Here is a 13,620-nt window from a genome sequence, read left to right as displayed (position 1 = left end):
ATATTGTGGGTCAACTGAAATCTAGAAATTTAGAATATGGATTGAGTATGAACGCCAAAAAGACAAAAAATAATGGTAATTAGAAAGAATTCACTAGAAGAAACTAGAGCAGGCTTGTCCAACCTTTTCTCGTTGATGGGGGCCACATTTCAATTTTTCTCACACTTGGGGGGGGGGGGGGGGCTGATGAGCATATTTCAGAAAGATAAGGTTTGGCAAACATTAAACATGAATTTCAAAAAAAAACCTGACGTATGATAAGGAGCAACTTATTGAGCAAAAGAAACCTCACAACAATAACTTGACAGTTAAAAAATGAGTAATAAATAAAGGTGACACTTGAGTGTGAAAGGATGAGAGTGTGTGTGTGTCCAGCTCACTCCCACCCTCAGGGTGCTCTCTCACTCACTCACCCTCACCCCTGCAGTGGGTGAAGGTGCATGAGAACCCTGAGAGTGGGAGTGAACCAGACACACACTCACCCCTCTCTCACACACGCATGCATGCATGGGTGCGCATGCTCATCCTCTCAGACATGCGCGCGCTCACCCTATCTCTCAGATACACGTGCACACTCACCCTCTCTCTCACACACATGCGCACATGCACTCACCTTCTCACACTCACACCCACACTCACTCTCACCCGCTCACCCACCCTCACACTCACTTACTCACCATCACTCACGAAATTGGCTTGCGGTTGGGGTGTGATGGGAGCTTGAGTGAGGCCTAAGGCCTAGCGGTGCCCGAACATGGGTGTCCACCGTGGGGGGGGCCAAGAGCCAAGGGAACGGGGGGGGAGAGCCGGGGGAAAGCAGCCAGATCAGAGCACCGGCAGGCACGGGAAAGCATGATGAACATGCACTCCAGAGTCCCTCTTTCTCTATCTTCAAATAGTCGCAGTTGCTGGTGTTCGCTGCTCTTTCAAACACAGTCTGTTTGTCTCCCATGTTTGATGCTGATAGGCTCAATAGTGAGCCTATCAGCAGCAAACGTAGGAGAAAAACAAGCCGTGACTGGAGGAACAGACCCCTGAAGAAATCTTCAAACTCACTCAGCCGTCCTACTGGCATTTTCAACAATCGTTCCGGGGGCTACATGGAGGGGCTTCATGTCCGTGGGTTGGACAAGCCTGAACTAGAGTAAAGGTTGAAGTAGATGGTGTCACACTGGAACGAGTTGATAAATTTGTCTATATAGGATAGATGATAATAGAAGATGGTAGGTGTGGTACCAAAGTTGGAAGATAGTCATTTGGTAGCACAGGACTTGAGTATTGCTGAAAAAAAGAGATATATTTTTGTTGAAGCTTTTTGTCTTGCACTCATCAGGACAATTCGCAAGAAAATACCAATGCCAGGGGAAACAACGTATTTATGAGAAGAGAGTGCTGATTGTTTGTCAAGTGGACTCTAATTGGTAGAGACATTGCCATGGAGAATGCACCAGCTGATAGTGACTGATAGTTAACTGCCAAGCATTGTTTGAATTTTAAACCAGGCAGCTTGACTCTGATTGATCAAGACACTACCCTGGGGAATGTACCAGCAAATGACTGCCACTTATTTTGTTTAGTTGAAACAGGTGCAATGTGTGTACATATTCTTTCTGTCTGCAAAGAACAGGGCCTTAAACAAAATAAGTGGCAGCCATTCGCGGGTTCATTCCATAGGCCAATGTTTTGTCCAACCAGAGTCCACTTGCCAACCAATCAGCATTCTCTTCTCACACAGTATAGATATGTTCTTTCAAGCAAGATGAAAAGCTTTGACAAAAAATGTCTCTTTTTTCAGCAAAGTTAGAAGTATAGAGATAGTTAAAAGTAATTATGTGAAAACAAAAGATATGTTAACAACAAGAAAACTCACATTTGTAACAAGGAAGAGACTCCTATAAGATGCTACATTCTATCCACTTTCCTGTATACCTCAGAAACATGGACAATAAGTAAAGATCAGTGGAAGAAAATAGAGGCCTTTGAAATGTCGATGCTAAGACATATTTTTAAAATTCCATATACAGACCACAGGAGAAAGTGAAGAGGTGCTTGAAATTGCAAGAGCAAAAAGAACTCTTAAAAAGTGGCATCCAGAAAGGAAAATGTCTGTATTGAGGCCATTTGATCAAAGCTGAAAAGCTACAGAGTCTCCTTTGGAGGGCAAAGTGGAGAGCAGCGGATAGAGGGGTCGCCTTAGGCATAGTTGGATGGCGGATGTCACAGAATGGTTGCAAATGAGCTGCAGTGAATGCGTGTGGATGGCACAAAATGTGGAATGCCATGACAACAGAACTCCTGGCAGGAGTAACTGCAAGCAGCAGCAGCATTTTAAAGTGCCGTTCTGACATAAAAAAAACTGATTTTTAAAAATTTGTTCATGGGAAGTGGGTATCACTGGCAAGGCCAGAATTTATTGCCCATATTGAATCTAATATCATTAGACATTTTCCTTAGGAAATTTAGTTTGGTCCTTGGGCATGATCAGTAGTATATCAAATTAACTGTAAAATTTAATGTCACTTTCATACTGATTTTTAACTTACACCTGGTTTACACTCCTCCTTGAGAAGGTGGTGGTGAGCTGCCTTCCTGAACCACTGCAGTCCATGCATGTGGTGTGGGTACACCATGATGTTGTTAAGAAAGGAGTTCCAGATTTTTGACCCAGTGACAGTGAAAGAATGGTGATGCAGTTCCAGTTCAGGATGGTCTGTGAGTTGGAAGGGAACTTGTTGGTGGTGAGCTTTCCATGTGTCTGCAGCCCTTGTTCTTCTTGGTGGTAGAGGCTGCAGGTTTAGAAGGTGCCGTCAAAGGAGCCTTGGCAAGTTGCTACAGTACATTGTGTGGAAGATACACAGTGCTGCCACTGTGCACCTGCGATGCAGGGGATGAATTTTTAATATGAGGGGTGGGTGCCGATCAGCTGGATTGCTTTGTTGTGGATGCTATTGAGCTACTTGAGTATTGTTGAAGCTGCACTCAACCAAGCAAGTGGAGAGTATTCCATCACACTCCTGACTTGTGCTTTGTAGACAGCTGGGAAGTCAGGAGGTGAATTCCTAGCCTCTGACCCACTCTTGTAGTCCATTGGAACAACATAACCTCGCTCTATTTGACCAGACCACACTAAAGAGCTAACAACATAAATTACTCTGCTGTTGCAAAATGGTAACTGGAGTTTTGTTACAAATGCAGATAATTTGCTCTGTTCCTATTTGCACTAAAACTCCTTGCAATGAGTCAACATCGATTCCAATCAATGCATGCTTGGTTACAGAATTTTATGTTGTATTATATACACTCATGCTTGTCATCCCATTAAATGTATGCGTGTTTGAGATAGATCATGATGAAATTAATATCATTAGACATTTTCCTTAGGAAAATTTAGTTTGTCCCTGGGCATGATCAGTAGTATATCAAATTAACTGTATCATTTAATGTCAGTTTCATAATGATTTTTACCTTACACCTGGTTTACACTCTTCATACCGGGATAGCTGAATGCTGCTTTTATAATTCAAACATATGTTATGTATTCACTTATTCTCGGTTATGTTATTGTTCTTTGAAACCACTCAGAGCTTGAACTGTCCTCATTTGTCAAGTTTGTTCATGATCAGGCTGATCATCACAGAGCCAGAAGGAAACGTCCTTCTTCCTGTCTTGCTCTGTCTTCTCTCCTTGTGCTATCAGTAAGATTTTTACATCAAAAAGGCATGACCAATAACTTCCTACCAGGAAAATCAGAGCAACATCATAGCACACAAAATACAGAACGTTAGTGTCACAGATATGTTTTCTAATCACTGATGGACCTAACATCGTACAACACACATTTAGAGAATGATGAATGTAACTTCAACTCCCTCAGAGAAGATACCATTAGTACACACAAATGTCTGCATTTCTTTCATTACATGAAAAAAGAGTTCAAAGGAAAATAGGAACACTTACCCTGGACAAGATTTATCACTACAAAGAGACAAAGTGGAGGATGGCCATGTTTTGCTTGTGTAGCCATAGTTTTCGTGTCAGATCATCACGGTTTGTTCCGCAATTGTGGTTCCACAGTATCACTACAGTACAGGAAGCTGAGCTCAACAGCTAGTTAATGAGCCACAGCACTAACGTTAGCTTTAACTTTGTTTCATTTCATCATGCACCACATCCGTTCAACAGCAGAGTTAGCAGCAGCTACACCTGCAGCATTCAACAGTAACACAGATAGGTAAGAGGCCAGCCATGCAAGCATGTTTGATCAAACAGAATAATTTACTTTTTGTTGTTCCTCTGGAAAATGTCAGCAATATTCAATGTCAAGTAACACAGCAGCCGATTGTTTGGGTATCCCAGCCAAATTCTCCCCTCAGCCTACCTCACAAAAGACAGATTATCTGATTGTTCAATAAATATGTTTACTTAAATAGCTTCTTTAATATATAAAATGCCCAAAGGAGATTGCATAGAAATTAGACAAGGTAAACAGGCTGTTCAGCCTAACCAATCAGTGTTATTGACATATGCTGCAGTCCAACTGCTCACCCTGTGTCCCCATAACCCCATTTCCTTCACACATCTCTCTAACCTATTCTTAAATGCTGACATGGTCACTGCTTCGCCTTTAACTTTGGTAGTACATTGTACACCCTTACAACCATTTGTGTAAAAGATTTCATTTGATCTTTGTCATTTAACCTTATATCTATGTCCACTCATTCAACCACTGTAAATAGCATGTTTTTAAAGATTCCGTCCTATTTATTTGTAATTTTAAATAAATCAATCAAATTTCCCCTCAATCTCTTCTAATGAAAATTGGTGCAACTTTTTAAGTATTCCTTCAGATTTTTATTCCCTCATATCAGGCATCACCCTAATAAATGTGCCACATAGCTTTTCTATTGTCTCCTATTGTCAGGAGTTCAAAAGTGCAGAGGACTGAAGTTCCCAGACCATTTCCAGCACAACTGAGAAGACTGTGGCCAACTAGAAACTTGGTCCTGAGCCTGTTGAACAATAATTGGAAGAGCTGCCTATAGCATCCAATGTAAATATCTGGATGGAAGACTGCGTGGATCAGTGGTGTGGAAATGTAGGGGGGTTGTTGTGAATACTGTGGAGCCGGCGCAATTCAAATAGATGGAGGACTTCTACTAGATTCACCTGATTGCTTTCTATTAATTCAAATACAAAATTTTGTTGATGGCCATGCAGAATCCCAAGCAGAGCCCCCTCCCCACCCTGTAATCTCCAATTTAGTAGATGGGACCTTAAACAGTCCTTTGATATTAATTTTACATGCAATCACGCACAGTTTGATAAAGCTAATAGTTCTGAAGAAGAGTCATTAACCTGAAACGTTAACTCTAGTTCTCTCTTCATGCTATCAGACCTGCTGAGGATTTCCAGTATTTTCTGTGTTTAATTCAGGTTTCCAGCATCTGCATTACTTGGCTGTGGTAAAGCTATTAGTCTGCTTTGACTCATGGATGAAACCTTGCTTCTCCGAAGAAATTTGGACAAACATTTCAATAGTGTTTGTTTTTAAATTTACAATATTTTTCACATTCTGAATTACCCATGCACTGACAGTCTGAATTATAACAGTTCACCTGTTCTGTTACTACGCAGTGATGCACTTTTATGGAGACTAATCGGGAATTTACATTCAGTATTTTCTGGGTAAAACTTCACTTCTGTACACTGTGACTAATGAGAGCCTATTCCTTTTATGTTGTTTGCTGACTAAAAATGTAATTGCTTCTTAACATGCTTGATGAATCAGTCTTTGAGATAACAGTGACACGGTGAATGGCCCACACGTGTTCATATGCTAATATCAGTTGCCAATGCCTTGGAAAGTGGTTCTGAAGTTGGAGACTATTTTTACCAAGATCTGAACTTTGAGTTTCCTAGCAGCTCTAAGCATTGGCTCTTCTAAGCAGTTTTACCCTTGGGCTCCACGGACTGCAGGTCAAAATCTTCACATTCCAAGGGCACCTTGTTCACATCTTGAGGTTGTGCCCTCCCGCTTCTTTGGCAGCCTTCCATCTTGTGAGATGATGATTTGTGCCTTGGTGGTCAACTCTGTTAAACATTGCCTGGTGTGGCTCAGGAGCCCCATTATGGCATGGCTGTCTCTGGTGCATTTGCTGCAGATGAAGTCAGTGGGCTGAGAAGATGCAGGATTCGCTGGCCTCTGTTTTCTCTGGGTTCTCTTTTCAGCAAGCTGAGCTTTCTGTTTCGCTTTTCCCACTCCAATGCTCTCCAAATGGTCAGTCTCCAGAGGTCACGGCCCTTCCAGTTGTTTGTATCAATGTCCACCATCTTCATATCTCATCTCATTTTCAGGTGTCCTTGTAGCAGAGGTATGGAGGTAGTGACCCAGTGGCCAGTTCACTGCGCAGAAGGTATTCGGCTACACGGCCATCACCCATCTGATAAAAGTGGCTGAACCAGCATGTTGGTTTATTAATGAACTTCCTAAGATGGAATTAGAATGCTCCAGGACACATGGACAGAAAAGTGGCAAATGGAATTCAACCCAGAGAAGTGTGAGGTAATGCATTTGGGGAGGCCAAACAAAGGATTATACAATCAGTGGAACGATGCTGAGAGATGTAGAGGAAATGAGGGACCTTGGAGTGAATGTCCACAGATCCCTGAAGTTAGCAGGACAGGTGAATAAGGTCGTTAAGAAGGCATATGGAATCCGTTCATTTACTAGCCGAGGTATAAAATATAAGAGCAAGGAACTGTATAAAACATTAGTCAGGCCACAACTTGAGCACTGTGTGCAGCTCTGGTCACCTCATTACAGAAAGGATCTAATTGCATTAGAGAGGGTGCAGTGGAGATTTATGAGGGTTTTGCCAGGACTGGAAAATTGTAGCTATGAGGCAAGATTGAATAGGCTGGCATTGTTCTCCTTGGAACAGAGGAGGCTGAGGGGAGATTTGAATGAGATTCACAAAATTATGAGGAGCCTGGATAGAGTGGATGGAAAGGGCCTATTCACTTTAGCAGAGAGGTCAGTGACTAGGGGGCAGAGATTTAAAGTGATTGGTAGGAGGATTAGAGGGGAGATGAGGAAATGTGTTTTGACCCAGAGGGTTGTGGGGGTCTGGAATGCACTGCCTGAAAGAGTTTTAGAGGCAGAAACCCTCAACTCATTTAAAAGATGTCTGGATATGCACCTCAAGTGCTGTAACCTGCAGAGCTACAGACCAAATACAGGAAAGTGGGATTAGGCTAGGTGGCTCATTTTTCGGCCAAAGCAGACATGATGGTCAAGTGGTCTCTTCCTGTGCCATAAACTTTCTACGATTCTATAGAAACATAGGAGCAGGGATAGGCCACTCAGACCTTCGAGCCTGTTCCACCATTTGATAAAATCATGGCTGATCTGATCATGGTCTCAACTCCACTTTCCTGTCTGCCCCACAAAATCATTGACACCCTCGTTGATCAAAAATCTGTTTAACTCAGCCTTGAATAGATTCAATGACCCAGTCTTCGCTGCTTTCTGGGGAAGAGAATTCCACAGACTCACAGCCCTCTGAGGTAAAAAATTTAACATCAACTCCATCTTAAAAGGGAGGCCTCTTATTTTTAAACGGTGTCCCCTAGCTTTAGTCTCCCCCACGAGAGAAAACATCCTCCCAGTATCCACCCTAGCAAGGTCCCTCAGGATCTTATATATTTCAATAAGGTTCTCATTCCTCTAAACTCCAATGGGTATAGGCCCAGCCTGTTCAACCTTTCTTCATAGGATATGCCAGCCCTTCATCCCAGGGACCTCCGACCTCTGAGTTAGTAACCTGCCAAGAGATGCTGAGGATATATCTGAGGCAGTGAAGGTGGAAACTGTTCAGCCTTTTCTTGCCTTGTGTATGTTGTCCAGGTCTCACCACTGTAAAGGAATGTACTGAGGACACAGGCTTGTTTGGAGTTTGAAGTTTGATGTTCTCAGTCAGGTTCTTATTGTCCCACACTGTCTTACTCAGCTTGGACATAAATCTACAGCTTTTGCAATGCACATGTTGCTTTCAGCATCTACGAACAGATTGCTAGTGATTGTGGAGCTTAGATATGTGAATCTATCAACAACCTCCAGTGTTACATTGTCAATGCTGATTGATGATGGTATTGGCAACATCCTGGACCATGACATTTGTCTTCCCGATACCGATGATCAATCCAATCTCTTCACAGGCATGGGATAGTCTGTCCATTTGCTATTGAATGCGTTCCTCAGTATGGACTGCTAGTGGGGCATAATCAGCGTACAGCAACTCTCTGATGGTGCACTTTTGGATCTCAGATAAGCAAGGCTGAACAGCTTGCTGTTAGTTCTGTAAGTGGGCACCCTATGTAGAACTGAAGGAATCTGACCACGGTGAACAGAAGAATATGCTGAAGAGTGTTGGCACTAGAACAGAAGCCTGTTTGACTCTGTTTGCAGATTTCAAATAGTTCTGATGTTGCCCTGTCGTAGCTGACCTTACCCATCCTGTTGCCATGGAAAGAGGAGATCATATTGAGCAGCTCATGTGGGCAGGTAATTTTCTTCAGCAGCTAAATAGCTGCCACTGCTCACATGGTCGAATGACTTGATGAGATAAATGGAGGTAATATATAGTGGCCTCCTTTGTTCAGGGCATTTCTCTTGCAGCTGCCGAACTAAGAAGATTATGTTGATTACGTTAGGAACTAGAGATAGTTTAAGTAAGTTATATGTGTATTTATGGGCGTTAGAAATGAGTTTTAGCTTGAAGTTTAAGTTTGATTTGTGTGTCTGTGTTGGTGTGTTAAGAAAAGGGGGGAACTTGAGTTTTAGTTTCACTTTAAAAGATGCCTGCATTCTAATAAGGTCTCATGGCCCTTGAAAGGGAGTTAAAACAAATAACACAGGGAGAAAAAAACTGCTGTTGCCTAGCAACAGGTGGCCCACACAGGGACACAGAGGGAAACAGAAAAGTGGTTTCAGTTTCAGAAAGGAGTTGCCAGCAGAATAGGCACAGAAGAGGGACAGATAGTAAGTTCCAAACTGGAGTTGAAGCCAGCTGCCAGGAGAAGCAGGATACAGGAGAGGGAACTGCAGGAAGCAGGTTGCAAAAACTAAAGAAGAATGTCCCCAAACCAGGGAGTGGAACAGGGAAGGCCCCAAGAGGACAGTCTAGTCAAAGGAAAAGAACAGGAATCTGGAGAAGGTCCTGTTAAGTGAAGGTAAGAGGGAGGAGCAGAAGAAGTCTCCAAGTTTAAGGGGAGAAAGCTTAACACAAGCTTAAAGCAAAATAGGCTTGTGAGAAGCCAGAAGATCCAAGGAGGCATGTGAAGCAGTGGTGTTCTGTTGGCACAGTTGAGTATTTGAGAGAGAGTGCGTGGAAGGCAAGGTTTGAATGTGTGTGGCGATCCAGTGGGAAGGAACATTGGAGAGTTCAAAACCCTGGGGGTAGACCGTTGTGGAAGGTGTGCAAAAGAAAACATCATTTGGTAGAAGATTCCAAAATGAGTTCTTCGACAGCAGAGATTGGGAACCCTTGTATGAAAGACGGAGTTCAGCGAGACCAATCGGCTCATGGTGTGACAAGTGTCTGGGGAGAGGTGATGGGAGATCCAAAGCATCTGTTTAGGGTGGTATCTGTCACTTGGTTTCAGAATGTGGTGTGCCTGAGGACAGTCACCTATTGGTTTACATGGACTGTGTACTTACTGTGAACATGAGAGTATAAAATAGCTTATGTAACTTGATTTATCCTTACAAACCTGTATATAACTGTAAAAGCACAGTTGTGGGTGAAGGAATATTATAATATAGTTAATCTTTTCTTTCTTAATAAATGTTTTATTCTTTTGTTAAAAGTCCATCAGCTGATTCCTGTGACTCTGTTCAGTAACTGCCCTCCATGGTCAGAATTTTATGACTGACGTGTGAGTGGTGGAGCCCACACGTCAGCACTTAAAATGTCACGCGAGCGTCCTGACGTCAGTGTGCAGCATCATGATATTGAGGTGGGCGTGAGCGCTATGAAGCGCAACGTGCGCCTGCCGTTAATTAAAGGCCATGTTAAGGCCCTTAACTCGGCAATTGAGGCTGATTTTGAGGGACCCGTGCGATCTTCGCCTAGGCGCACGGGCCCAACGGGCAGGCAGGTAACTGATTTTTTTAACAAACCTCATCCACGGGTGGGATATGTGGGCTCAGAGGGGTTGTTAATGTTTTATCTGAAGTATTTAATGCAGAAAGTGTTTTAAACTTGCCTGTGTGATTGTTAGCAGTTCAGGTCGATTTCCAACAGCTTTCTCTGTACTTTGAAGCTTCAGCTCAGCAGTCTGCAGACAATAATCTTTATCGGGCCTGCAGCTTTCCGGATGCCTCGATTTAGCCTGGGTATGGGTTCTGACATCTCCACTGGAGGCAGCTCCTCTGAGGAGGAAGGGAGGGATAGAATAAGGAGGAGGCCAGGACTGGACAATCAGCTTCCAGGAGAGCCACCTTTGGGAGGCCAGGCGCAGGCACAAGGGGCATAGGGCCAAGAGGTTGTCCAAGGTGCAAGGGGCCGCAGAAGATGCCACTATCCTGCTGCCAGGGTATACAGGCGGCGAAGCAGCTACCTCAATATGACTGAGGTGCAGTGCTGAAGGAGGCTCCGATTCTCAATGGAGACAGTCAACTATATCTGTCAGATGATTTGCCCTGAGATCTCTCCTAACTGTGTGGGTGGACACCCCATGCCAATGGCTCCGAAGGTCACAGTTGCCCTCAGCTTCTATGCCTCTGGCTCCTTCCAGGACTTGGTGGGTGATCTTTGCGGTGTCTCCCAATCAGCTTTCCACACTTGTGTCAAGCAGGTTACAGACATTCTGTTCAGACGGGCATTGACCTTCATCCACTTCCGCTGTGACCAGGCAAGTCAGATACAGCGAGCCAGAGGCTTTGCGGCCATTGCTGGCTTCCCCCGTGTCCAGGGTACAATAGACTGTACACATCTGGCCATCAAGGTAACAGCAGGTGAACCCCGTGCCTTCATCAACAGGAAGGGCTTCCATTTCACGAACGTGCAGATAGTGTGTGATCACAGGATGCTGATTCTGCAAGTCTGTGCAAGGTACCCAGGCAGCTCCCATGACGCCTACATTCTCAGACACTCCCAGGTGCCGGGGCTGTTCAGTGCTCCAGCTCGGCTGGATGGTTGGCTGCTGGGTGACAAGGGCTATCCCCTCAGAAGGTGGCTCATGACATCTCTCTGCCATCCAAGAACAGAAACTGAGGAGCGCTACAATAGTGTGGCACCACAAGGGCTGTGGTGGCGAGAGCCATCGGTCTTCTCAAGATGTGCTTCCATTGCCTGGACCGCTCAGGGGGCGCACTCCAGTACCCCCCAGATTGCGTCTCTCTGATAGTGGTAGCATGCTGCACTCTGCACAATCTTGCGCTGGAAAGGGAGGAGGCAGTTGAGGATGAAGACCTTGACGCAGTGGATGAGGCTGCACATGATGAATCCAGCAGTGGCTCAGAGGATGAGGAAGCACAGGGGAATGATGAGGGGCAACACGCCGACCCGCTACTACACCAAGGAGGCAAGGACATCTGGGACACTTTAATTCAACGAACCTTCAGCTAGCCCCACACACATGGATCAACAGGACCAGCATTGCCTGCCGCTTCCACATGTGGCACTTAAATGCTACATCTTCCACCCCATCAGCTGCAACCAAGGGCTTATTACAGAAACATCAATGTCCGCTCAAACACTCATGAGATGTCTGTGAAACATACAAATGCAGCACAAAGGAAACACCCTCAGCCATGGTCAGAAAAGTGGACTTTATTCCCACCAAAATAAAGCACAAACTTCACTCTGACACAGATTATTATATATTTCCTAATCTAGGGCCAACACATCTAGTGACAAACCCGTGGAGTGCCTAACGTGCCTTATGCTTTCGTTTACGGGTGCTACGTCTAGGTGCCGCACCATCATTCGGAGTGGCTTGTGAGACAGCCTGCTGACTCTGCTGTCCTGTTGGCCTTGATGACCTTGGCGGCCATCCACTGGCCCGTGCAGCCAGTGATGGCCCCGCCTGGGAGGGAGTGGCCAGTTCCAGAACTGGCACCTCCCTAGTTGTCGCAGCCTCAACGGATGCAACGGTCACTGGCAGAGGGGCGGAGGAGCTGCTGCCCTCATCCGGAGCGCCCTGAGAGGAGCTCACAGCGACGACAGGCAGCTGCTGCGCCGACGTGAGGACACATTGGACCTCCCTGCTCACCGCAGGTGGATGGGCACCGAGCGCCGACACTTGGTGCCCACAACATCTCCCACATTGGGAATGACCACCTGTGGCCATTACCGCTGTGGGGGCTTGCAGGTCAGTGCGTACCCCAATCAGAAGATTCTCAATCCGATTGAAGCCCCTCTCCATGAGAGTCGCCAATCTCTCAGTGGAGGAAGCCTGAAGCTCTGTCCTGAGGTTCATGCCTTCACTGACACTCTGCTTGGACTCCTCCACCACAGAGACCAACTGAAGCACTCCCTCATGCAACCCTGCCAGATGCTCCCGCGCACCCTGCCGCTTGTCCTGCAGCTGCTGCACTGGTGACATCGCCAGAGGCACATCATCACTGTTGGACTCAGCATGTGCCTCGTCCCCTGCAGTCCTCCGGCTGCTGGCGCCATCGGCACTCTCTGTCCATGCCATCTCCTCCAGCGATTGTGAAGTGCCCTCTCCACTGTGCCCCGGGACACTAGCCAACGTTACATTCCCCACCGAAGTGTTTGTCGCTGCGCTGGTGCCTGGCTGGCTGAAAGGATGTGATGCAAGTTGCAAGTCTTGGCCCTCAGGTGTGGAGGGGGGCTCTGGACTTGTTGGTGGTGACCATGCAGTGGTGATGCTGAAATTAACAACAAGGACAGTGCATCAGTTAGCGTTCAGTCAGTAACACCTTTCATCCCTTTCCCCCCCAGCCTCATAAGTCGCTCACCCTTCAAGAACCTAAGGAGACAAACATTGGTGGGTGGTCAATAGTCAAGAGGAGGCCCAAACATTACACGTGCATACAGACAGGCTGGTCAGAGGGCCTAAGGAATGCCACATGGAATGTTATGTGGATAAGTGTGCGGTTAAGCACTCGGGTGAGACAAGCAAGGTACGGGAATACATGAGTAATGGTAGGACCATGGGAAGTCACAACGATTACAGGGACCATGCTGGGCAGACCCGTTAAGGTAGCAGAACAGGAACATAAGACGTTTAACAAGGTCGAAGCCAGACTTGCCTTCATTAGCCGAGGAATAGAATGTAGGAAAAGGGAGGTCACGTTGCAAGTGCAGAAAATGCTGTCGAGGCCACATCTGCACTTCTGTGTCCAGTTGTGACCTGCGCTTCATGGGAGGGATGGCATTGGAGTGGGGAGAGTGCAGAGGTTCCTGACCTGGATGCATGCTGGCTTGGAGAGTTGGAGTGATGGGGAAACATTGCAAACACTTATGACATTTGCCGTGGAGCACAGGAGATTGACAGGTCACATTATTGACCTTCATACCGTTATGAGGGGCATAGAATGGGTGGGCAGAAGGCAACATTTCCCCTTGGCGCAGGGATGACTAACATGGT

General features: G+C 45.7%; 1 protein-coding gene and 1 long non-coding RNA gene across 3 annotated transcripts in view; one reads left to right on the top strand and one right to left on the bottom strand.

The window, feature by feature from the left end:
- The window catches only part of LOC144682963 (T-cell surface protein tactile-like), a 110,978-nt gene extending 106,724 nt beyond the window's left edge, over positions 1-4,254 (bottom strand). The window contains exon 1 of the mRNA XM_078545895.1: positions 3,958-4,254. Coding sequence (XP_078402021.1) covers positions 3,958-4,024 — 67 coding nt within the window. The 5' untranslated portion in view covers positions 4,025-4,254. The remainder of the gene's footprint in view (positions 1-3,957) is intronic.
- LOC144682969 (uncharacterized) overlaps positions 1-13,620 on the top strand; it is a 192,819-nt gene that overhangs the window by 65,413 nt on the left and 113,786 nt on the right. The window lies entirely within an intron of this gene.

The sequence above is a fragment of the Cetorhinus maximus genome, chromosome 7 (assembly GCF_964194155.1).
Source record: "Cetorhinus maximus chromosome 7, sCetMax3.hap1.1, whole genome shotgun sequence".
In the NCBI taxonomy this organism is placed as follows: domain Eukaryota; kingdom Metazoa; phylum Chordata; class Chondrichthyes; order Lamniformes; family Cetorhinidae; genus Cetorhinus; species Cetorhinus maximus.
The sequence above is the reverse complement of the archived record's forward strand: the minus strand, read 5'-3'. Positions and strand labels throughout refer to the sequence as shown.